This window comes from Rattus norvegicus, chromosome 15, assembly GCF_021556685.1.
Source record: "Rattus norvegicus strain SHRSP/BbbUtx chromosome 15, alternate assembly SHRSP_T2T, whole genome shotgun sequence".
NCBI classification, from domain to species: Eukaryota; Metazoa; Chordata; class Mammalia; order Rodentia; family Muridae; genus Rattus; species Rattus norvegicus.
Window position 1 is genome coordinate 26,297,489 of NC_141548.1, and position 27,438 is coordinate 26,324,926.

Below are 27,438 nucleotides of genomic sequence, written 5' to 3' on the forward strand. Positions count from 1 at the left end.
TATGGAGAGAAATGGAGTGCAGTAGGAAGGTTTTTACTCTCTTTCTTGCTCCTATCTTTACAATCAACAGTTAAATTGCTATCTTGTTATAGTTGAAAGTCGTCCGTGCCGCCCCCCACCCGGAGCCAAGGACGGAACCCAGGGCCTTGCACTTGCTAGGCAAGCGTGAAAGGTTTTTAAGTACCATCCTAACTATAAAGCATAAACCTATTAAAAAATGTCAAAAATAATAAAGCATCAACATACACTAGTAGGTAAAAATCATTTAATCACAAAGAAAAACTCTAAAAAAGCAAATAAAACAAAAACAACAAACAAGCAAAAAAAAAAAAAACTGGCAATAGTAAACTCTTACCATGATTACACAAAATGTAAATAAACTAAATTCTCTGAGTGGCTGAGTGGAATTTAAAAAGGACTCAACTATATACTACGTATATAAACAAAACCCAACACATTTCACCTCTAAAGACAACTGTACATTATAGAAAGACGAAGAAAGGATATTACAGAGATGGACTCCGTATGAAAAGCAGGTATCATTTAAATCAGATGAAAGCTAAAAAGTGACAAGGATAAGTCATTATATAGTGATTGAACTAATTCAACAAAAGGAACTAACAACTGAAGATATCCAATATTAGAACAACTAAATATGCAAATATTAACAAGTTTAAAGGGAAAGATATGTTCCAATACAATAAAGTCCCTTACAGGGGCTTTAAAATTTCACTTTCAACAATGGATGGATTAACCACCAAAAGACAGGTTAGATAATAAAGAATCAGAATCAAGCTGACCGTAGACCAAAGGAACTTAAGCAGGCAGTTATTAAACATTCCAATCAAGGCCACTGCATGTATATTCTCAAAAACACATGGGACATTTTTCATTATACATGATAGGAGATACAAATTTGAATAAATTCTTAAAAGTTAAGTATATTCTAAATAAATTATAACAAGAAAAATCTTTGGAACTTATACAAATTCAAGGACATTAAACAACTAAATCATCAACAAGTCAATAAAGGAAATGAAATTTTTATCTTGACATGCATGATAATGGAAATAAACCACCAGTATCTTGTGGATGAAGCAATCCTGGCAAGAAGACAAACAACTGTGTTTTAGAGAGCAGACTCGAGTCTGAGCGATACTGCCACCACACAATTACTACACCTAGGCTCAGGGACGGTCATGGAAGAGGGCAAAAGAATCTAAGAGCGGGAAGAGCATGGACTTTTAAAAATGTACCACTTCACATTGAATTGTTGCTACTTTTGATTTCTAGATCTCATGTTTGCTATGCGCATGTCTCCGAGAAATGTCAGAAGCTACACTCATCAGGTCCACCAACAACACAAGAGCTGAGCAAGGATAACAACAGCTATGTTAACCGGGGTTGGGGAGAACTTGAGGCTTCAGCCCTATACAAGAGACTACAGGCAACTAAGGGACGCTGAGGATGAGAAAAAGCTTTCTCCAGGGAATGGCATGTCAATCACCAATAGAATGGTCAACCCGGAAAACATACATACAAGCAACATTATACAGACCGAGAAGGTTGTATTCATGAATTTAAGAATTTAACAATAATTAATTTAAAAAGAGGCCATAAATTTAAAAGAGAGTGAAGAAGGGTAAGTAAAGGGGATGGGAAATAATGCAATCTCAAACTAAATAGAAAAACGATTACAACAAAGACTAAGAGCTAGGTATGGTCATGAACAGTGCTAATCCCAACACTCAGGAGGCAGAGGGTCTGTGGGAACTCCAGGTCAGCTTGGTCAACATAGTGACATAATGGATTCCAGACCAACCAGGGCTACTGAGTAAGACTCTTTGAAGAAAAGGAAAAACAAATTTTCTATATCAGTAAATGAAAGATGAAAAAGTATACATTATAATGAAAGCTATAAAAATACAAAGGATTATAGATTATCATGAATAGAAGTACGTCAACAACTTTGACAGTGTGGAGAAATGGGCAAATTCCAGGACACACGCCTTAGCATAAAGGGGCAGACACCGAGGCTGATGAGATGAGTGACAAGCTGGTGTAGCTGGTGTGACTGGCTGTGAGGGGAGCAACCAACACGGTTCTGCTGGGATCTGACGTTTGCTCCGCGTGAGTAAGTTCAGACCTAGTGCTGTGGACTTGGTCAAATGCCCAAGACCCTAGTGGTGACCCTATTGCTTCTATCTAGCTAAATGGACAGGTTATTAAACTACGCCCTAAAGAGTTACATTTATATACAAAGATTAGTGTTGGCCCAGGCCTAGCCACAGGAAGTTTCTTTTTGATCTGATAAAAACGTTAATACAAATTAGAGAAAGACTGTCGATTTGGTGTGGGACTGTATGCAGGTACCTACTGTCTCTAATCATAGACACAAATTAACTCAGATTAGAGTAAAGCCTTAAATGTAAGCACTAAAATTATAAAACTACAAAATAAGGGTAGTGAAAATACTTCATAACATTGGAATGGATAGAAGCGTCTTGAATGAGACCCCCAAAGCAAAGGAAACAAAAGTAAAAACACACAAGATTACCTTCAACTATAAAGCTGCTACACAGTACAGGAAACAGCAAAGAATGAAAGAAAGCTTACAGAATAAGGAGAAAACAGGCAATTATACAATCTATTAATCATAGGTTCATATGGAGAACACATAAGGCACTAACACGGTGAAAACATGATCATTTTACTTCAGTTAGGAAGGCAAGACAAAAGGTAACATGCTGGTGAGGATATGGAGGAGAGAGAACATCCTACACTGTTGGTGGGAATGTAAACGGCTGTTATGAAAAGTGATGTAGAGGCTCCTCAAAAAGTTAAAAAGGGGGACGCAATAGTCCTGCTACTTAGTATACAAAAAAGGAAAAGAAATCTGCTTGTTTAGAGAGGGCTCTGCATTCCAATTTTATTGCAACAATATTCACTACATCCAAAGACAGAATCAATGTAAGTATCCGTTAAATAGTGGATAAAGATAAACGGTAGATTCACACATGCAGAACAAGCAGTCTCAGAACAACTACTAGTGCGTGACCCTGCGCGTATGCCTAATCTAAAGAAGGGACTCTCGTAGACAGTGGAATGTGGTGAGCAGCGGCTGAGGAGGGAGTGGGAAGAGGTGGGGAGAATGAGGGAAGACCGCTGAACAGAACTGTTGGTTAGGGAACAGAAATGATTTTGGTGTTTTACTGCACCAGTAGGATAACAACAGATTAACAATGTTCTATATACTTTTAAATACTACGAGTACTTTTAAATGTCAGAATAGATCTTAAATGTTTTTACCACAAAGAATAATGAATGTTTGAGAATACACATGCTCATTCTGATGAGAATATTACTCGATGTATAATTTTATCAAAACTTCATATGGTACCTATAAACATACACAATTTGTATAAACCATATTGATTAAGAATATTAAAAAATTAGTAGGTCCTAACCAGGAAGTACATTTTTTCCATAAATGAGATAAAACTTGAATTATACAACTATATCTTAAAAATTAATTTATTATTCTTACCCTATGACATCTTTCAAAGGCTTGTTTGGTTTCTTGTAAAAGATTAACTACCACTTCTTGAGATAGGAAAGTCTCCCCATGTGTGTCAATACTTGGCCCCAGTGGTAAGTTGGTACGTTGTCTAATCCTTTCTTTCAAATCTTGAATACTAGTACACCATAAAGACAAATAAAAAAAAGTTACTATACTTAGATTTATAACTGCAAATATTCTCAACCTTAGAATACATCAACAAAAAAGAAAAAAAAAGTCAAAAATGAACCAATAACCAAGAGACCCAAATTCTAATCACAAGTTTAGTTTTTAAATGACTTTCATCAAAAAAGGGTAAATTTGGAGTTCTTACTTTTGGTATATGCGCACAAGTGTGTCTGGGCACATGTGCCTGTTTGCTCCCAAGAAGCCAGATGATGATGTCAGGAATCTTGCTTGGTCACTCTTCACTCTAGTCCCCTGGGTCAGGGTCTCTCAATGCATCTGGAGCTAGGCTAGCAGCCAGTAAACCCTATGGATGCTTTTCCCTGCTCCCTGCTCCTAGTGCTCACATTGCAGGCGTGTGGGTGGGCGGGCAGGCGTGCATGCGTGCGTGCATGTGTGTCTATAGCCACACCTGGCTTTTTATACAGGTGCTAAGGATTTGGACTCAGGCTCTTATGATTGAATAGCACTCTTCCCACTGAACTATGTGTCCAGCCTCTAAAGTTATCTTCTTCAAAGTCTTTTGCAACTTAAGAATTTCAGCTCAAAAAGCTATTCTACATAACAAATAACTACAAGACTACTAAAAGTCTTGTATAAAAACTTAAGAATTTTAGTACTTTTAAAAACACAACCATTTAAACATTGCTCATGCCCTCACTCTATTAAACTAAATTTATTAAGTATACCTGAGCTTTTCTTAGTGACTAAGGATCACCTGGAACATTTATTATGTAGCTATCTCTTGGCTAAACTATTTTTGCTACTAGAACATATAACTCAGGCTACTATGAACTCCTTTTTTAAGTCTTATGACTATTCTTTAGGGTTTAGCTTTTTGAAATATTTTGATTTGGCATAAGAAAAACTCAAGAACTTTTTAAAATGTATTAGATACGTGTGTATGCATGCATGCAGGTGCATAAGGGTCAGAGGGCAACTTTCAGGAGACAATTCTCCTACCATGGATTCTGGGAATAGAACTTGGATTATCAAGCCTCACACAGGAAGTAGTTTTACCAGCGGAGCCATGTCACCAGTTTAAGATTTTCAATGGCATTAAATCTTTCCTTTATTTATTATTCTACCCTCTAATCATAACGAAGAAGGCCTGGGTGTGCAAGTGTGGACTCTACTGTCTGCGAGGCACCACAGAAGCTAGTCTTCCTCCTAGGACCTATCTGGTCTCATCAGGGGACAATCTGGACAACGAAATGTCACCAAGTTTACAGCAAACTCTTTTCTTCTCATAAGCAAATTATCCGAGACTTTAAAGTAAAAAATTTAATAGTTTTCTGTACAAATGACAAAACAAGCTCAATTCAGCGCTGCATAAATGTAAACTAGTTGCTCTTTTCCTCACAGTTTCCATACAAATGATACAAATCTTAGTTAATAATTCAGAACAATTTACGCTGGGGAGGAAGTGAAACTACAGAATCCTTTATATTACTAGTATTATCTGTACATTATTTAGATTGAGAAGTATTTGATTTACATTTTAATCATGGTTTTTAGGTCATTTCAGCATGTGATTTGTGAGAGGATTTGGTCAATAGCGCATGTAATATGAGGAGTTCATAGGAAATCTTAACGACAGCTAAAATGTACTAAGTTTGCCCAAACTTAATATGGTTAACATTTTTAACTTTAACTATATTTAATTTTTAGAGACCTACCCTCCTGTGCCAATGGATCTCTTTTGGTGGTTTTTTGAATCATAATAGCGCTGTAGGATCATAGCACTTCTGCTTTTCAAATATCCAATCTCCACTTCAATATAGTTCTCCAGATAGGAAACGAAAATGGATTTGATAAGCTTAGACAAGAAAGTCTGTTTATCAGTACCTAAGTTAAACTCCATCAATTTGCTGGAAAGACTGGTGGTTCTTTTCATGGAAAAGAGAGAGAAAAAGATGAATATATATTTTAGATACAGCAATAACATTAAAGATCGTATATATTTATAAAGGAACTTTAATGGTTTATATCAAAATCATTTCTTAAATAAATGTTGGGAGACTACTTAGGATATAGAGAACAGCTTAAAAAGCTATATATGAAACATATTACAAATAGAATATTACGAATAATATTATAGTCTACAAAATTGTCATTAAGTGGTAGAGATGATGTAGGAAAAGAGACTGTGAAGCAATCATCAGAAGAAACACAAGAATGGAGGGCAGCCTAATGCACGCTCTAAGCCTTCATCTACAAGGTACCAAGTGGTAGGACGGATTCTACTGTGCTCACCACTTCTGTCTTTGTCAGCTTTTACTTCACACTGCTGAAAACAGTGCTGATGCTGTTACTAAGATGAACTTCCTCCCAAGACAAAGTGGCTGCAGATCCATGTAACTGCCCTAATCCTTAAAGTAAACACCACCAGCAAAACCTTACAAAAACTAGCTCACAAATTAGAAACAAAACTGACTGAAGTGAGTTTAAGCAAGGTCTTTTTTGTCAGTTCAGTAAGAACTCTGCTTGTGTGCAACTCCAGTGGCATTAAAGGAAGCATTTAACGCTCAAAGAGGCACTGCTATCTGACAACTTGAATACTTCCCAAATTCTATTTTAATCAGAGAAGGAAATAGAAAAATCTGACATGTGTTGTTAGTGTTCAATAATTAAAAATGTACCTTCAGAAGGTATGGTCATCGTGCTGTGCAAACCCAGCAACCATGAGAAAGAGGCAGGGGAACCTCAAGTAGCCTGACCTACATTGTGCTTCAGGCTGGCTGGGTACAGTGAGACTCTGGGCTCCAAAGAGTAACGAGATGAAAACACTATACCTTGTGTACAGATCATACAGACTTTTAAGATACTGCTCAGCATCCGATTTCCTACATTCTTCTAACTGATCTTTCACAAAACTCTAAAGGAGAAAAGCGACATTTGGTTAAACAAATATTAAACTGTTTCTCAGCATCATTGTGATGAATGAATAAACCAAAGGTCAAAGCATAAGTAGCACAACCTCTCGTCTCTGAAGCCTAGAGTTAAGATTACACGAGACTGTGTGTCTGGAAAGAAGACAGAGGGGGACGAGATCTCAGGGAAGGTGGGAGGCTGAGAAGGTGGACTCATGTGGTGTGACAGCAGCAGGGCTTTTGTGGGGAGGAAGGGTACAGGCTGGTGCCTGGCAGAAGAACAAAGAAGTATAGGGCAGATACAATATGACGTTGCCATAACGCAACCCATTTCTTGATATGGTAACCTAAAAAGTGAATGAAAAAAAATCTTGTAGAGGGAGGGCTGCAGAGCTGGTTCAGCGGTGGGTCCCAAGGTCAAGTCCCAGTCTCCACATCAGATGCTCACAGGTGGCTCATTAGGGGATCTAATGCCTCTGGTTTCTGTGAGTGTCTGCACTCATCATGCATGAACACACACACAAAAACTGATTAAAAATAATAAAAATATCTCTTCTGCTCGCTCTCTCTCTCTCTCTCTCTCTCTCTCTCTCTCTCTCTTCCTCACCTGGCTTGACACGATAAAAAAAAATAATAAAATAAATTTTAAAAATCTTGTAGAAACACACACACACACACACACACACACACACACACACACAGAGAGAGAGAGAGAGAGAGAGAGAGAGAAAGAGAGAGAGAGAGAGAGAGAGAACTATTAAATTCATTAGTGTTAAAGTTACCTGTAGTTTGACTTCAAACACATTCTGAATAAGCTTAGCCAGTACTGCTTCTGGATTACTAAAGATATCTCCAACTTGCTTGTTCACTCGCTGACAGAGAATTGCTGCGTCTTCGAATATATCATTTCTCAAGTAAGCACCCTACACACAGGGTTATTTTACATTGTTAATGTTATTTTTAAATAGCTTCAAAATCCAAATTAGTATAAAATAAAATTTAATAGAGTATACTGAAAACTTACCTCCTGGCACTGCTTTATATAAACATCAATACAGTGGGAATAACCCTACAAAGAAGAAACAACGTTATCATCGTCTGGTTCTATTACAACAATCTCAACAAAAGTGCTATGTGTCATTAAACTATGTCTTATATCCACTGGATGATCAAAAACCATCAGACATAAGTTAAATTAACGGTAAAGAACAATCCAATAACTTAACATAGGTATCTTGTCCTATTTCCTATGATTAAGTTAATAGGAATTTTCAATAAGGTTTTTCTTTCCAGTTCAGATTCCGGGAAGACAGCTCCATAATCCACACGTTTGTCTTCCACACCCGAGAGCCCCCAGATTCCTAGTCAGAGTGCATCTAGTCTGCTTCTCATCTCCCACCAGATAGTTACAGCCAGGTTTTCTTTTCACTTACAAGTATTTTTGACTGAGAACGATGCATTAAAAACCAAGAAGCCTGGGTTAAAAAATGACATGTTTTTCTTTCTCTAACTATTTTCAATTCCTTAATATAACATTAAGATCACCATAAAATCTTTAAATATTAAATAACATTTAACAACATCAATAAAGTCGCTATTATATAGTTATACGACAATTAAGGGAAATTGAGGAACAGAGAATATGAAATCTTTAGAAACTTGAACCCGATCTTGAATTAAAAAATCTTCCCATTTACCTTAAAATGAAGCAGGACAGCTGCCACCTCCCTCATCCGGGAGACCTCACCTCTTCGTTGTGCACTGGTAAACTCCTGAATCAGCTGGCATTCTAAGTCGTGGTATTTACCTTAAAAAAAAAAAAAAGACAATCTAAAGATACAACTTATATAAATCTACAAAGATTACACAAATCTATAGTGATTATGGGTTTATCTTCTTTTGGAAGAATTATAAAAACGAGATTATAAACAGTAAGTCAAGCCCATACAATATACTAAGTAAGGTTCACAAATCTGTATTTCAAGACACACAAACTTATAAACTGACAAGAGGTGACAAACTCTTCATAGTATAACAGCCATATATAATTGTTACTTAAACCAAAAGGTGATTACATATTTAAATGAAAGAAAAGGGAGATGTCAATTCTGATGGCAAAATATAGGGAAAACATCTCTAATCTTGAATCTAAAGCTTTGGAAAGTGATGAGAACTAGAAAAGCTTTTACTAGAACGCAGGTATTCTACTGTAACAGTGGATTCACTATCAAATTTTATCCTACGATAGTAGTGGCCCTTGAGTTAATACCATACTCTCAAAGCTATTATAGTTCTTATTTATTAATATTTGAACCTTGCATAATTTAGAGTGATTAAAATATTCTTAGGGAATCCAATTATCTACACGTGTCCTTATTCTTAGACTTGAAAACACATAAGATTGGCTTTCTGTGAAATGGCTTGCCAAACACTTAAGACAGGTGAAGCCTAGTAAAACCAGTGATTCCCCCCCACCCCCAGAAGCATGGGTACAGCTTAAAGCACAACCCAAAGACTGACATAATCCCACCAGCACTCAGGAGGCAGAGGCAGACAGATCTCTGTGAGGTCCAGGCTAGCCTGTTTACATATGCATTCTAGGAGAGCAAGAGATATACCATGAAACCCTGTCTCAAGAAAACTAACCTGAAAATACAAATTATAAACACTTAAGTAGTTAAATATCTAAGAATTCAATGCTCCTGTCTCAACAATACAATAAAAAACCCTTTTCAGAGATAAGTAACTGACCATAATCTCTAAAAATACATAGTTAAGCTAAATACAGAAGATATAAAGCTATCTGTCCCTGATTATTTTAAAATATAGAAAAACTCCTCAAACACACAGAAGGCCCTAGAAGGAAACAGCAGAAGCTGGGTATCCTGAGGGGAAAGGCCATAACCTCTAGGAAGGGAAGAATTAATGGTAGCATCCCCACTTCCTCACTGGCTGCTAAAAAAAAAAAAAAAAAAAACCAAGTTTTTTCTTTTAAAAAAAAGTGCTAAATAAACAGACTGCACTTACTTGCAATTTTGGATTTTACTTCTGAAAACCTGAAAAACAGAAAGTCAATGATGAGGTTGTGACAAAGATAATGTAATGTGAGCCCATACAAAGGGGGTGGGGGAGAACTGGGTGCAGTGATGAATGGGGACTCCGTATTATCTTTCTAACTTTTCTCAAATATAGAGCTATCACAAGAGTAAAATGTCATTATAAAAGAAAAGATAAAGCTGTGGAGGAGAATACTGGAAGGGAAGTTTGCTAGGTACTGAATTTAGGCAGTTCAATGAAATTACTATTTCTTATTTAGGAAATTTACATAGAATAACAAATTCCTTTCTTAAAGGAATTGAATTCCACTTGAGGCACTGACAACCCAGCCAATCTCAAAGCTCGATTTTGTCCTTACTTGTTTTAAATTCACTTGGCTATTGTGAAGAACAATAGTAATATAAAGTTTTAAGTCATTTTAAAAATGATCATTTTTGATAATCCAGTAGTCACAAATGATTAAAATCAGAAACAAATTATTCTAAAATTAGGAAAATGAAAGAGACCATAAAAGAATTCAGTGGTGAGCTTAGGAGAATAACCATCAATTTTTATAAACTGAGAACCACAATATACACTAAAGACATTTCTAATACTAAGCATCAAAGGAACGTGATTTTGAAAGATCCCATGTAATTCATCATTTGAGGACAGAAGCTGCTAAAAGCAGGTGAGGAACAAAAAAAACCACCTTTATAGTGCTATATAAAAACATTATAACAAGAGTCAAGATAGACATCAGAAAGTCTACACTGATCTATGTGAATACATTAGATCTGATTAGGATACATATATACACATGAATACACACACACACGGAATAAAGACAATAAACAGAGTCATGAACAGAGAAACCAGAATGTATGGTAGGATAGAGAATACAGCCAATTACTAATCTTGACCTAGACACTTATCTATTTAAGTAATGGTCCAACTCTTGGGTGATTAAGAATATTATTACTGCTTATCTGTTATAGTACAGGGTTGAGAGTAAAATAAATATATGGGAGGTGGTTAACTGTATGCTAGGAAAATACAGTCGAGTTTCAGGTATTTACCCACAAATATCTGCATTGTGCTGTATCTGAAAACCTTTAAGTATCAACAGAAAACCATGCTCTCTGTTATGCAGAAAGCTGAGCTTCTTTCAGACGACCACCTGAAGGCACTGCTTCTCCTAAGACTTATTAAAAGAGTTCAGCATTCCACGACTAGATGATATCATGAGCATTTCTTTCTGAATGGACAGTTTTATTTTAGGGTAAAATCTAGTTAGTGATGGCCCCAGGACCTTGCATTTGAGAAAAGGGTGTTCTTAAATTCTCTTGGACAGATACTATGGGTAGTCTAAACTCCATACAGTTATATACAACAATCAGTACACATCTTAATTTTTTGACAAAACCATATAGATTTGACAAGCTTTTAAAAGATGATCAGAACCCCTTAATTTAACCCTGATCTAGTAATAGGAAAAACAAAAATGGAGTTGAACAGCCAAGTACAGCCAGGTTCTTAAAATTCCAAACAGGAAATCAAAATCTCACTGTTACTTTAAAAGATCAATTTTGTTTTCAAACACCAAAGAAACACAGTTGCATCAAGTTTTATCATTACATTGTATCTTATTATACAAATGAGGTGCTCAACAAATTCTTGTTGCCTCAATGAGCAGGAAAAATACAATTTTATCCTATAAATTCTATTTACAAGTAAGCTCTTGTGATATAAACTTGCCTATCGAAAGGTAACTCCTGGGCGATCAGATGCAGTTTCTGAATGACGTCTGCTGCTTCCTTGATCTATTAAAAATAAGTAAAAGGAACAATAAAAAATAACTTACATTTCAAAAATAGCATACCTGAAAAGATTAATACCTCCCTATAAACAGTAATAACACAAGGCCCAAATAATTTTCTTTAAGACTTTGTGGGTAATGTCATAACAACTCCAAACCTAGGCATGTAACTTTTGGTACTTAAAATATTGTGATTTATTTCATCCCAACAAAATCTGCAGTTCAATTTTACTCTGAACAAATTAAAAATCCTGTCTGTCCAAAGCAACGTATAAATTTCTACTAAGTTTGTGAGGCCAAACAGAATAGACCAACTTAAGAAGATTTAGACTGTGCTGCTGCATAGATTAAGCTGATGAATAAAATGATAACAAAATGGTTACCAACCACATACATTTATATAACACATGCACAGAAAAGCAAAGATGGCAGTTTAATTTAGCATCGAGTGAAATATAGCACAAAAATGTATTCATTTCCAACTTGAAAGGAGCCTCGTTAGCACAGTGGGTAGCTTGTCAGTCTCATTTCAACCTGAACAGAGGAACACAGGCAAGGTTTCTACAATTCGTTAAATGTAGGCATTTATGTTTATTTATGAGATAGTCCAGGGAAGTCATACAGGGGCTACTTCTTCCTTTAAATTGTAGTTTAGTACTTGTATTTTGGCACAGTTTAGTAACTGACACTGTGATGATTCATGCTCTTATACATTGAAAGAAGAGCTGCCTAACCGTGAAAGCAGGACTGGGAACATTAATTAGTATAGACGTCTCTAAGTGCGCATGCTGTCCCTGCCAAGGGAGAGTGGGAGGGCTTGTTCTTGATTACTCCACATGACAGCGCACAGTAGTATTCCTGCTTCAGAGCTCTCCCTGTCTGATTCAGCAGGTCACTTAATGCTACCCTGACACCTGAGTACAGTTGTCCTCCAGTCTCACGATCCTCCACGCCATGCAGTCTGACTAGCAAAGCCCTTCATTTTCCTCATCAGCATCCTCTTGAGAATACTGCTAATATCCAGCTCCGCCTTCATCGGGGTTTGTCTGCTCCTACTCCTTTCAGGAAACATGCTGTTTGGAAACTTTGCTTGATAGAGTAGTAGAAGGACCACACTTCTGTTTTTTAAAAGGTGTTTTTATTGACTCTTCCGAGCTAATAGTTAAGAACTGTTTAAAGTATACATAGCCCTCTAGATTTCAATATCACTTAAAATATGCATCAATAATACAAAAAGGTTCCAAAGCGACACCTCATCAACGGTTTGCACTGAGCAGTTTAAACAGTTTACAAGACTTATCCGGTCTTACACACAACAAAGGCCCTAAGATACTAGTGTAAGAGAAGGTGTGGCTCAGCCTGCAGAGTGTTGGCCCAGCATGCACAAGCCCTGAGTTCTAGCCCCAGCATCCTCTAAAAACCAGCGTGGTGATGCACACCTACGAGATAAAAGAAGATCAGAAATTCAAAGTCGTCTCTGGCTACGTACAGAGTTTGAGGACAGCCTGCACTACAATGAAAATCTGTCTTAAGAAAAGAAAGGAAAGGAAGGAAACATACATACATACATACATACATACATACATACATACATACATGTAAAAATAGAAATAAACATAAAACAGCTTTTTTAATGCAAAAATGATGATATACCCACAAGACTACAAACTTTGTTTAATGTATGAAGTAAGAATAAGGGAGACACACACATGGAGATGAGAAGAAAATAATAATATGATATGCTTGGCATTTCATCTAATTCTAATTCCTCCTACAATCAAATCTCCCTAGAACTATGTGGGTGATTTCCCTTTTCTTTACATTGGGAAAGAAATCCTGAAACTGGGATAGCCAGAAGTTTACTTGATAATTTTCAATCTAACATCACATATTTACTTAACATATGAACTAAAATTTTATTTACTTAATTTAATGTGTATGACCTTTGCCCGCATGTATGCCTGTGTAGTACATGTATGCTTGGTGCCATAGAGGTCAGAAAGGGGTGTTGGACTCCCTGGAACTGGAAAGACAAACTATGTGCTCTCACTACCCCACATATGCATTCCTAACGTATGGATAGCTGTTACAGTTCCAAGCCAAAAAGTGAGGATTCTTCATTATTAAATAGTAACCAAGAGATAAACCGAGGCAAGTGGGAAAGCAGAATAAGCACGCTAGATAAAAACAGCAGAGACGGAGGCACAGATGAGAGTGAAGCAAAGAAGAGAAAGTCACTTAAACACTGAGTCTCACATTACAGACCGCTTAGGAATCAAGAAAGATGTTAAGATGTCCAGGCTGTGTCCTTCCAACTAAGACCTAAAGAGATTATTAGACAACAGCACAACAGCTATGTGATTAGTTGAGGGTAATTTAAAATTTTTAAAGTTTAAAAAGTAAACATTCAAATAAGTATAAATCCAGTTTTTAAAAATCAGTCAATTTAAAAATAGATATTTCCTTCTAAGATTCTCAGTTACCATCCTGAGCTTGAAAAGGGACACAGCAATGAAATGGCACCTCACGATGTTCTGCTAAATCCTCAGTCAGCGGCTCACTCAGATGCCTTCTCCACTAAAATGACAACTAATTCCCCACTGGACACTGAGGAAAATGAGGCACTTTGGAGAACAGTCCTGAAGATGTCCCCATCATTTCTCTCCCCTTAAGGCTCAGGGAACCCTTCAGGAGAGGCAGAAAGATCACAGGGGTCAGAGGGATGGAGGCTACCGAGGAAACACGGCCTTCTAAACACAGCAGGAGTGACCCCCATGTGAACTCGCAGAAATGGTGATGAACACTCAAGGCCTACACAGGTCTGCGCCTACGGGACCCCTGTGTTGAGAGGAGAGTGGACACAAGCCCATATCCTAACCAGAAGATACCCACTTGGTAACTGCTTACCAATGAAACGATCCCCTTTCTCTAACAGATATCACTGGGTCTTCACACCATTCTAAGGCCAGGCCCCACCCTGTAGCAATGGCCAACACAAAACGAACTCAGTAGCATTTTGATGGTTCTGTCCATAACTTTGTAAGGGCCTTTTGTTTTTTAATCTTATAGGTCCTTTGTATATATGTTATGGTTTCAGTTTTCTGTTTTTATGGGATTTCTCTGTGTGTGAATCTGTGTTTTCTGAATCTGTGTTTCTTCAGCTTTTTCTTTGGTTCATTTCCCTCTGTTTGTTTTGTCTTATTGTGGTTTGCTTGTTTTTATACTATTAGATAAAATAAAAATAAATAATCATTAAATTAGTAAATAAAAATAAAATAATAAATAAAAGCAATAATAAAATAATCATAAAATAATACTGTATTTATGATAATTATTTTAGATGCCTGCTTGTATCATAATGAGCGAGAAAGAAAAGGAGTGGACTTGGGTAGCTCGGGGAATGGGAGGATCTGGAAGAAGTTGGAGGAAGAGAAACCATAATCAGAATATACTGTATTAAACCAGTATTTTCAAAACGAAACAGCAGGCTAACACATTTGTTAAGATACTTGTGTTTTGCTTAGAGCATAAGACCCAACAGACACAATGAGAAGTGATCTGAGGAGCTGACCTTACTGCAGCCAACAGAATTTCTATGTTAAATAGGCACTTTCATGCTATACTTATTAATATTTAGGGGAAAAAGCATTAAAATTGCAGACCTATCCTGACCCGCAATTTACAGTTTAAGTCCTATATATACCCTTGAATAAACACAAAGGAATACCACAGCATTAACAAATCCGTGGCATCCCTGTTCTTGATATTTATCAGGGCTATTCTACAGGTCTTGAAATTCAACTTTTTAAACACCATCTCTCCTTTAGAGGGATTATCTACAGACATGTAATCATTTTTTACATCTAAAAGTAATAAAACCTTTGGCTTTAGAGAGTCCTACTCATAAAAATATGTTGCTTAATTCAAAGCAAAGATCCTTAATACTTAGCTTTTAACATCTTAGAATCTGGTGTTCTACATAGTAAATTCAGAATAAATCTGTAAGACTGTATTCAACAGTGAGTAGGAAACAGCAGTACAAGGAGGAGACAGGATTCACAAGGATCTTCCTTTCTCATACGTTCTGATTTTTTCCTCCTAAAGAGAGGAAAGCCAGCCAGCCAAGTTGCTTGCTCTCAAGACTGCAGAACAACCAACGCCACACACCTTCAGGTGACGGTTGGGTGACTATGGTACGACAGGAATAATATAACCAGCTCAGAGGTTTCAATGAGCAAGATCTAAGCTGCTCTCATTTCTTTATAAGGGATCTTTATTCAAGTAAATAAAAACTAGGACTTGCGGATTCCTTTACAGTAAGACACTTCAGCTCATCACCATGTTAGGTCAGATTGACCACTTAATACATGACTATTACAGACTATATACATTTCATTAACAGTTAAAGGATAAAGAAACACTTAAAAATACAGTTACCTCAGCATTTATAAACTAATTGTAACTTCCTAAAAATGCAAGGCAACTGTGCACAGGTGTGTGCATCTCCTACATAGAAATAGATCTTTTTAAAAATACAAGGCAAAATAATTAAAATTTGACTATTTCTTTTGACAATGCTTACCTTTTCAGGATTTGTAAAAACATCAGATTTCAATTCTCCATCTAGAAACTCATTAAAGTATTTCATCAATTTCTGCGCCTCCACTGCACGCTGTCTAGGTGTGTTTACCCCTTCCAACTGGTCTCCAAGGTGACACACTTTGGTAGCTACATAGCTAATGTGTTCATCTAGTTCTTGGAAATGTTGGAAAGCAACCTAGGAATTTGTGCACAGAGAAAATACAACCGGAGAATTAAGACTGTAATATAATACCAATTTAAAGTAAACTACCATCAGGGGATTAGTGGGAGAGTCCACACCAACCTCACCATTACTAACAATAACAAAACTTATACATATAAGAGAACCACAAAACAATTCATACCCACTAGCATGACACAATCTAAAACTCTTAACCAAGTTTCTAACTTTTATACCAAAGGCGCCCAAAAGCCCTAAATGGTTGTGAAAGCAATTGAGCATCAAAGGACGAGTTCTGGAGGAGGGCAAGTATGCCTGTGGGGGGCGTGCATGTGCCTATGCAATGCAATGCAGAGGTCAGAGGTCAACATCAGGAGCCTTTCTCTATCTACTGCACTCCACCTTACTACGTTGTGAGACAGGTACTCTCTGAACTTGGGAGAGCTTGCTGCCATTTCAACAAGCAAGCTCAAAGGGATCCTGTCTGTTTTCTCCACCTTGTCACCTCACCCCCATTGCTGGGATTACAGACTCATGCAGACATGGGACCCAGCTTTTTAGAAACTCAGATTCTCATGCTTGAACAGTAAGCACTTTACCCAAGAGCCACTCCCCAGCTCATTGGACTTCTGAAGAACACTCTTGCTACCAAACTGGAAAGCTTTTTTAAAAAAATATATCAGAAGCTTAAAGGGTATTGATTTAAAAATTAACGTTAAAAAGCAATGCTAAGCTGGGTGAGTTGGTACATGCCTGTGTTTCAGCACAGGGGGCACTGAGACAGGGAAATAATTGCAAGTGAGTGGCTCATGCAAGCTATATATCAAGCCTCTGTCTTAATACTTCCTTCCAAAATGCCAGCGACACTAGTATTTGTGATAAAATTGTTCCAGGTTTTAAAAACAGGATAGACATAGCAATTATCTTACTAAAGCAAAATTATATCACTAAAGCTAAATATATCACTTAGCAATTATATACTAATATTAATATACTTACTTATTTAATTATCACAACCCATTAAATACAAAAAAACACAAAGCTTGGAGATGTTAAATTTCTTGAAATTATACAATTAGCTTAATGGTAAGGTTACAATTCTAACTTGCGCAGACTGGACCCAGTTTGTCACTTCAACTATTAATGTTATTTTTTATTGCTCAAAGCAAAGCTTTATTAGAAGTATATGGAAACTGTCACCATGGTTATTAAAAAACACACTTATACATAAATTATTGACTTCTTTAACCAAATATATAAGATAGCATTTTAGCAGAAACGAGCTAATTCCAAAGAATTTGAAGAACGGCCCCTAAAAATGAGCAAAGTACAAAACAATGTTCTTCAAACTACACTTAACAAGATAAACTCCAAATTAAACCAAGCCAGTGAAAGAGATTCAGACACTCAGGTGACTTCAGAGGAGCGAGGAGTCTGGCAAGCAGAGACCGGAGGGCAGACTGGTTTGGTGCTACTGGAAAGTGGACTGAGGAGAGCTGTACACCTGTTTTTCTCACAGTTAGAGTGGAACCCTCACTGAGGCATATCCTAATGACTTTTGTGAAACTACTCAAATCAAATTTCTCCAGGACAGTGGTTTTCAACTTGCAGTTCACAACCTCTTGGGGGGATCATGTATCAGATATCCTAAATATCAAATATTTACACTATGAGTCTTAACAATAGCAACATTACAGCAATGAAGTAGCAACGAAACAATTTAATGGTTGGAGGTGAGCACACCATGAGAAACAGTCTTAAAAGGTCCCAGCATTAGGAAGGTTAAGAACTACTGCTCTCGGGAATAACTTGTTCCAGGTTGGTCTTATTTATGATTAAATTATATTAAAATGACTCCTTAAATATCCATACTAGTAAGGTAGTTCTCAAAATGCAGGGCTAGGGACTAGTCAGTCTTGTGAAAGCTTACTCAATTAAGAGGTGGGAAGCAAGGGTCACTTCTAAGCATCTACCGCCCTAACCTGAACAGGGCAGCACTGGGTTAGAACCCATCTAGTAGCACACCAACGACAATGCTAGGCAGTCACAAACAAACATTAATATCTTATTCCACAGGAACAAAGTTAGACGTTAATACAATTTGACTTGGCTCTTCAAAGACCTAAGGTAAAAGGGTTGAAGAAACTGTGTGTAAGAGAATGAAGATGTTACAGTTCATAGCCGCTCATTTCTGAGCTAAGTGTACCTGGTTGCTTTTCTGCAGCTCTTGTACCTTCTTAGCAAACTCCTTTGCCTCCTTCTGACACTGCTGTTCTAACTTCTCTACTTTCCTTTGAATCCTTTCATCCATTATCTGTAGTTCTTGAATATGATTCACAAATTCTTCTAATAACCTAACAGAGGAAAGTAATAGTACAATCAATTTGCCTATTATTAGCCATAAGGAACAGACCAGTTTTATGAAGGTTTTAGTAAGGGTCCTCTGAGACAGGGACAAGTGTATTCACTTTCTTTACAGCATCTTGTTGCAATTTATTTAATGTCATAGCTTTCTTTCCACTTAGAACAGGTCACGTGACTTTAACAATACATAGCATTAGGAAAAACAGCCAGTTGTTATTGACTTTGCAACGGATTATCTCTAAGGTAAATAAAAACCTGAACAAATCCCCATTAAATATCCAAACAAGCTCTACTTTATTTAAAATTCAAGAAGACAAACGTACAACAAAAATTGTATACATTATAGACTTTATTGACTGTTTCCCTGATTTACAGCTATTAAATTTAAAAGAACATAGTCAACTTTTTCTTATTATTAATTTGCTTATTCAGGATCAGGGTTTTGCTATGTATTCTAGGCTAACCTCCAACTCACAACCCAGCCTCAGCCTCTAGAGTACTTAGATCGCAGGTGGTCAATACCATACCCACAAGTATAACCAGCCTTTTCTAATTTAATGCTAAGTGGAAAAATTAAATTCTTAATAAAGGATAAAATCCTTTTACCCAATCAGCTAAGGAAAAACACTATTTCAGACTTCTAATGCTGTTAAGAAACTTTATTTAAAAGATTTATTTATTTATTTATTATATATGAGTACACTGTCGCTGTCTTCAGACACACCAGAAGAGGGCATCAGATCCCATTACAGATGGTTGTGAGCCACCACGTGGTTGCTGGGAATTGAACTCAGGACCTCTGGAAGAGCAGCCAGTGCTCTTAACCACTGAGCCATTTCTCCAGCTCAAGAAATTTTTGAGGTGGGAAACAAACTATTAATTAAAATTATTTTATATGAATACTCAAAAGAATTCCAATACAGTCATCTCTACTCTAAACACAATTCGTAGTACTATATGGAGACTGTTTTGTTTTGTTTTGTTTTGTTTTGTTAAGTTTACCTTTTAGGATCAAAAGCTTCAGGTCCACCCCTAGAACCACCTCCCGGGGTTCTCCACACGAGACGTTCAATGTATTCATCGGCCACAAAAGGCTCCTGGTTTATAGAATAAACATATTTTAAAAGGGCTTTTGTTGTCGTTGTTTAAAAATCTTCAATAAATAAAGCCAATTGTTTAAAGAAAAGTAGGATGCTAAAATATTAGAACAGCATTACTGACTAGTAGGATGAGCCAAATAGAAAATGAGGAAAGGACATAAAAAGGTAATTTGTTAAAAAACAAAACCAACCAACCAACCAACAAACATCTCAAGCCAAAACCAAAGCACATGTACAGTTTTATTAACAAAGACAAGTTCTCTTTCTTCGGGATGGGGAGAAGAGGTGAGGATGAGGGGGATAGCATATCGCTATGCAGCCTTGACTGGTCTGAAACTTGTTATGACAACCAGGTTGACCTTAAACTCACAGAGATCCTCCTGCCTTTGCCTTGCCAGTGCTGGTGGAATTAAAGATATGACATGCAGCAAGTTATTATTTTTTAATCTAAGAAGCAGAGAAATATATTTTAATTACAGAGCTCAATGTAGCAAAAAGAAAGTAAACTGAAATTTGCACTTTCATTACGGTGGAAAATGTTAATAGATTAACCATTTAAGAAGACAGCTGGCAGCTGTTTTGGTAAAATCAACAGTGTTACACACACTCAGAGCTTTAACCTCATAATTTTATTCTCTGATCACTTGAAGATTGAGGCAACATAACAAATTCAAGGCCAGTCTTGGTTGCATAGCAAGCCCTGTCTCAAAATTTTAAACAGAAATTAAAAATAAAATAAATTTGCAAGGAAATGCATATATAAACAATTCTGGAGTAACTATGCATTATGTGTAATACTCAAAATTATTTATTTAAATATTTAATGAAATTGTACTTAACATAGTAGGTAAACTTAGATGAGAAGCTATGTTCTATTAAAAAAAATCACATAAAGCAACATTCAATGAAAAGAGAAAACCTGTATACACTGTAACAAGCATATTACATTTTCTCAGAAGAAGCATCATTATATTACAACTGTATAGGTTACTGAAGTAGACGGTCCAATCAAAACTAGTGACTATGCATGTTAGGCAATGTGCTCGCCTGCAATCCCAGCACCTTCAAACTTCTGAAGGACAAAGACTTGTGAAGGCAGTGAAAGATGAGGCCACGGAGTCCCCTAAGATTATTAGCAGGTTTCTTATCACACTAGAAGCCAATGCCAATCAGTTCAAAGTACTAAATAAAAATAAATAAATAAATAAATAAGGGGTTGGGGATTTAGCTCAGTGGTAGAGCGCTTGCCTAGCAAGTGCAAGGCCCTGGGTTCGGTCCCCAGCTCCGAAAAAAAAGAAAAAGAAAAAAAATAAATAAAAATTAAAAAAAAAGGCAAAGAATCCTATAGCCAGCAACATCAGCATTCAAAAGCAAGGGAGAAATTGAAATGTTTCTAGATCTAAGAAGGGCTGGAGAGATGGCTCAGTGGTTAGGAACACTGGTTGTTCTTCCAGAGGTCCTGAGTTCAATTCTGGACAACCACATGGTGGCTCACAGCCATCTGTAATGGGATCTGGTGCCTTCTGTATGTCTGAAGACGGCTACAGTGTACAATGTTCCTAAGTTTAAAACATAGGCAGGCAGGTGGACAGACAGACAGAGACAGACACACAGATAAGAATATGTTACCACTAGACCTGCCCAGAATGTAAGGTGAAATAAATGGGCACTAATAACCTAAAAGTGCATGAAATAAAAGTTCTAATAAAGGTAAATTAACAGGTAGGTAATCTAAACAATAATAACCCTGAATACAACTTGATATTTTGTATAAAATTTAAGAGATTAATATATTTCAAAGGTTATATATGTAAAGGTAATTTTGTAATATCAACAATAAACAAGATGAGTGTAGAACACTGTTAGTAATTTATTGAGTTTAAGCTAATATAAATTCAAACTAGAGTGTGATAAGAACTCAAACATAAGCCTCATAGTAAAAACAACATTCTATAGAATACACACAAAAATAAATGAACAGAGAATTTAAATGTTTCACAACAAATTATTAACTGAACTTGAACTAAGACAGGCCAGAAATGAAAGGCAAAGCTATCTGGTTATACAGAAAGCAAACAGCAGATTACAGAAGTCCTTTTTCATTAGCAGCAACTTTAAGTGTAAGTGTAATTTTCCAGAGATTGGCAGAGGACCAAAATATGACCTAACTACACACTGTTTGCAAAAGACCCAAAGTGAAGGGACGAGAACTGATATTCCACATAAACACAATACTAACCAAAAAAGAGGACTTGGAATTTAAAACAGGTTACAAGAGACAATTATAAAGGTTCTGATTACCAAGGAAATACAAAAATTATAAATAAGCATTTAGTACCTAATGAGAAAACACGTATTAGTATTTGAGCAACACTGACAGTGTAGTGATACAGTTTTATGAAAATATCTCAACTGAAAAGGGCTTAACATTTGGCAGCACTCAAACCAGAGTTAATAAAGAGCCTTGAGATCATTTAAGAATCAATTTGCCTTGGATTACGCATGCAATCAGATTTTACAATCTAAGCTAAACATAGTTTTAATCTTAAATTATGAAGTCTTCTACCCTGACCCAAAGTACTATATTTGTGCATGTGTGTTGTGGTAATCATCTGCTGAAAGCAGCCAAGAGGTTGGAAGCATCCAATGTCCACTGTAAATGTGAGAAGTAATCTGGAGATAGCTTGATAATGTCTGTTTGCAGTAGTGTTTGCTAGTCACCAGTCAGCTGGGGCAGTAAAGTAACTTTTGTAAAACTGTTCAAGATTTCTGTGAAAGTAGCTCTAGTTTGTTCATATGCCGTGTTTTTTGTGCTTTGCAATAAATACAGAACAAAGCCCCTTGTTAGGGACAGGCACAGATCTGGGGACAAAACAGACACAAGGCACAACTTACAAGTAACAGAGACAGAAAGATTATAAATAGGTAGGCCAGTAACCAGACTACAGACACAAACAGAAAAGCAGAGAATTGAAATTTGGGCTCACTCTTGATCAAATTAACCCAAGAAGAAGGTGCTGTTTTTATTCCTTAATAAAATATCAACACAACTTCTGAGGTAATCTTTAATGTGTTGTAATCTCTCAATAATGGTCAGATAAGAGATAAGATAACATGAACAAGGACTCAGATTTATTATAACAGACCTACAGTGAAGGGGTAAGAAAAGCACCAGTTCAGAGGTGGTACTCTCTCTGTCTCCTAAGTTGCAGGATATATTCCAAATTAAAACTTGCAATGCTGATCTCTCAAGAGGAAAAACTATTAGGATTAGGAATAAAAAGTAAAGTGCAAACTGCCTACTCTATCTGCTAATTTGTTCATGTCTGCAGAGAAAGAGATCGTGGTACCAAAGGAGGAATACTTTTGTCTAGGCCAAAAGGAAGTAGGAACTGTAATAAACAAGCGGGAAAGACGGCTCAGCAGTTAAGAGTGCTCACTGCTCTTCCAGAGGACTTGAGTTCAGTCAGTTACAGCTCTGTGACAGGGACCTCACAACTAACTGCCTTTAACTCCAGTTCCAAGCGATCTGATGCCCAATTCTGGTCTCCACCTTTGGCAGGGGCAATCACCTGTGGCCCTCAAAAGAAAGCAAAGGTTCTACTACACTGAGGCAGAGACTAGTATCTTATGTGTCACACAAACAACTCTGTTGGGAAGATCAATTCCCTCAATCAATAATGCCACAGCAATAGCCTAAGAAGACTATGTCAACTAGTCTACACAATAAAACTAGTAGCATTATCTAAAGGTAAGATGGGATTAGAATGATCACAGAGAAAAGATATAGGCTCAGATACAATTTGAAAACCATCTACCTACCACAAGGAGACCCGAAATTTACTCTATTAATATTCTTGTATTTTTCCTCCATGAGACTGAATTAGAATGCTGGAGGATCTGTTAATCAAATGAACAGGTATGGAATCTGGTAACACAAGAGTAGCCTATTGTGGACAGTCATGTGCCCCCAGCTCTCCCTGAGAAAGGAACTTACTTGCTTGAGCTGGTAGGAGTGCTTTTACCTGGTGGTGTTCTCAGAGATCCCCTCAGCGACTGAGAGGTATTTTACCGAATACCATGCCCTTCTTAATATAACATATTTCCAATGACTGGGACAGGTGTATAAAGGCATGGTCTGTCTGGTCTAAACCAATGTGGCAGGTCATTTTAATTTTGTAATCTCTCACACCAGCGTTACCAGCACTGCACACTGACACAGATGTTCACTTCTCTCTATGGTCCACCTTACATCCTCACCCCACCTCTTCACCTCAAGGGTACCTACAAATAAATGTGTTGCATGGTAAACTGCCGCAGTGTTTGCTTTTAAGAGGACGCAGGTGACAACACTGTCGAGAGATGAAAGTGGCAGAAAGCGGGGTGCTAAAAAATGGCTTCCTATAACTTTAAGGGAGGCATTTATACATTGCTGAAAGGATGGAAGTGAAGAGAAAGGAGGGAAAGGGAAACAGAATTTCATAAAGGTTTATGGTCTGAACCACTATGCAGTAGTACTTTTTACTGAGTTGGAAGAGGCCAGGGAAGCAGATGGGTAAGGGAGTAAGGAACAAGGGTTTTTTCTGCATGTATCACACTACAGATGCCCATTAGGTATCAGGGTGAAAATAGAGAGCATGTAGTTAAAAAATCAGGTTGGCATGTAGAGAAAGCCATGTCCTCCCAAAAGGCTTCTCACAAAACAAACAAGCGAGCAAACCATCTTTTAGAATTTCATGCGCACAATAAAGATTTATATTATACCCTTGGCTTGGCTATAGTAAATTTTTGTTTTTGATTCAGCAAAACTGCACCAAAAGTCAAAGTACTATGTGCTATCGCGTTATATCTAATTCTCCATAATTGGTCACCGTGCAAAATGGTTTCATGTTCTCTAAATACTAGTAACTGAAAGACAGAGCATGGCATTTGTACTCATTCCTATTGAAAAATCTCTTGAAAATTATCCCTTTTAACCAAGAAGACAAATCCACTGACACAAAGCCAACCATCTTTAATTTTCCTATACCACTACCCCCAAAATAGATCAATATATTGTGTGCGAACAACCCACAAACTCAGAGAAACTAGAATAATCCCCCCACAATTTAGGCGAAAGAATAGAAAGTTTCAGTCAAGTATTTCTGTATTCCTTTAAGCCAACAAAACTGTAAATTCAACTACTACCTGTTGTCTATTTCCCTTATATTTACAATGCTAATTTCTGGCTTCCTTTTACTCGGGAACTTCCCTAAGAAATCCCAATTGAGTTCACATTCTCTGTGAACTCCCATCAGCCTTTCAGCCTACACCAATTCAAGCCCCTCCAGCTGTCTATCCCGAGTTCGGTCAGTAGTTTATCTACAGGACTTCTTCCTATCAACACAACTTCTAGCTCTGACAGCTTCCCCAAGTGTTGGGAATCCCCTAGGAAGCAGTGTTGTGGGATGAGGTAAAATAGAGTATGTTTACATCATGGAAACTCTACCTTCATGAATAGGTTTGTTCAGTTATAAGGAGCTCGGGAAGGACTCGGAGTCCATTAACCAAGTATCACATGCTTTGCTCCAGCCTCTTCTGTCTTCCCCTCTTTTTTGCCTTCTACTGCAGATAAAGTAAAAGGCCTTCTCTAGATGCCAACAACTTGGTATTACAATTCCAAGCACTGAGAAAAATGAATTTCTTTTAAAATTAGGCAGTCTGTTGTTAAAGCAGTTGCAACGATAACAAACCAGAAAAACTAATAAAAAACTAAGCAAACAAAAGGGAGAAAGAATATATATAATGACTCAAAGCCTGGCAGACCCCTGAAGGGCTCCATTTCTTCTCCACGGGATCACCACCACGTCTTCACTTTATACCCTACAAACCTTAAAAGTTCAAATGCCAATGCAAAGCGATTTACTGTCATTTACTCTTTTTTGTTTTGTGTCCCTTTAATGAGACTGAATGCAGGGATCCAAACACATTAGGTAAGTGTTCTCCACAGAATTAAACTACCAGTTCCCTCCTACTCTGAAACCATCCTCATTAAGTCACCCAGGCTGGCCCTGGACTCACTCTGTAGTGAACTTGGAATCCCCCCACCCCACCCCACCCTGTGTCCTAAGTAGCTGGGATCATAGTCCTGCGACACCAGGCCCAGTCTTATTGTTTTATAACATCCTTCTACCTATTTTTTTACTCTTTTCTCCATATTGTAACTGAAAGCAAAGGCAAGCTCTGTCACATACTGTTCTTGCTTTCCAGCTCTGGTCCAATGAACAATGCTGAACAAATCAAAATACTGACTAGCTGGGGTATACAAATCCCCTTGAAAGGCTCCTGACAAACAACCCTGACGTCTATATATATGGTATAATGTACAATATATAATATATATAAGATATACTAGAAATCAGAGCCTAATCAACAATAACACTGTTAGTGAATGATTTTGCCCTTTTTATTCCCATTTGATTTTTAATGATATTCTTTATATATTTTCCATAAATTAATAAACTTTAATTATTGACTATTTGAAAAGCATTATAAAATCCTTCTAAGACTACAAAAATGGATCTCAAACTAATATGGAAAGGCAGAGAAATAAAGCACATTACTATATAAAATCAAGACAAACTTCAAAATGTTTTTTGGAAACTACCTATACAAGATTCAATCTTGAAAGAGGTGTCAATGTTTTAAATGACTGGTAGATAGAAATGTATCTTTTTTTAGGTTATATTAAGTAAAATCTTTTTCCCATGAGAGAATATGCTTTATTTCTGAAAAATATCTGATATTTCAGGTTCCAAAGAAAAAGTAAAGAATATAATGGTATCTTTTACACGGCTGAAGAGAATCACAGAATTCGTTTAAAATTTTAAAGCAAGAATGGTCTTTAAATATCATCCTAACTCAGCTTTTTCATCTCATCTTATTTTATTTCAATTCCAAAAAGTGAGAACATCAGAGAAGTTAGCTCCAAGTTTGTTTTACTACTGAGTTTTAAAACATCTTGGAGTTTTGGCTTTCTGAGTCCTGCGTATGCTTTGAGAAGTCTTTTTCTCTGTGTCTGTTGTCATGCCTGTGCTTCCTCTCACCCAATAAATGCCTGTCTTCAACTTTCAAATTCATGAAAAAGTACAGACCCACGAGGAAGAGTACTGCAGGGTGACAGATATTCTGGTAGACACCATGACTCTAACCTCCCAGTCACTTTCTGCAATTCTCTCTCTCTCACTGTGGTGAGCTACCACTCTCTAGGGTGACTTCTGAGTCTCCTCTGAAAAGCTGAGAGACCCTCAACCTTACTTACTTATTTATTTATTTATTTTATTTTATTTTTAACAATTCACCTTGTAGAACAAGCTGACTTCAAACTCACACTCTTCCTGTTCTGCAACCCCAATTCCAGAATCACAAGCATTTGCTACCCTGCCAGGTCCCTCCTTCCTATTAATTCACTTAAATTCAAAGTGGCTACCATTCTTTTAACTGTATTCTTCTAAGTAGTTCATCAATTTAAGGTAAATCGTCATTCTCCCTACCCCTAGGTAGAAACAAAGTAATCTTCAAAATAACCTTCTGAAGGGAAAACGAGTATTCTCTCATCCATTCTACAGAGAAAAATGCAGTGACAGAAAATAGGTGATTTCTCAGACCATGCAGCTACTGAGACATTGAGTTGAGAGATACTGTCCATTCCCAAGCCTAGGTTATTATCCATATAAAGCAATAATTTCAAAACTGCTAAT

At 36.9% G+C, this 27,438-nt stretch overlaps 1 protein-coding gene across 2 annotated transcripts in view; it reads right to left on the reverse strand.

The window, feature by feature from the left end:
• Exoc5 (exocyst complex component 5) overlaps positions 1-27,438 on the reverse strand; it is a 46,013-nt gene that overhangs the window by 14,636 nt on the left and 3,939 nt on the right. For both annotated transcript variants that reach the window (XR_015638153.1, NM_022204.3), the window contains exons 2-12: positions 19,602-19,696; positions 18,442-18,589; positions 16,056-16,250; positions 11,413-11,477; positions 9,646-9,674; positions 8,316-8,425; positions 7,643-7,687; positions 7,401-7,541; positions 6,541-6,623; positions 5,425-5,634; positions 3,548-3,695 (exon numbers count right to left, since the gene is read on the reverse strand). Coding sequence is in view for 1 of the 2 variants with exons in the window: in NM_022204.3 (NP_071540.1) it covers positions 3,548-3,695; positions 5,425-5,634; positions 6,541-6,623; positions 7,401-7,541; positions 7,643-7,687; positions 8,316-8,425; positions 9,646-9,674; positions 11,413-11,477; positions 16,056-16,250; positions 18,442-18,589; positions 19,602-19,696 (1,269 nt within the window). In the remaining variant the exon portion in view is untranslated. The remainder of the gene's footprint in view (positions 1-3,547; positions 3,696-5,424; positions 5,635-6,540; positions 6,624-7,400; positions 7,542-7,642; positions 7,688-8,315; positions 8,426-9,645; positions 9,675-11,412; positions 11,478-16,055; positions 16,251-18,441; positions 18,590-19,601; positions 19,697-27,438) is intronic.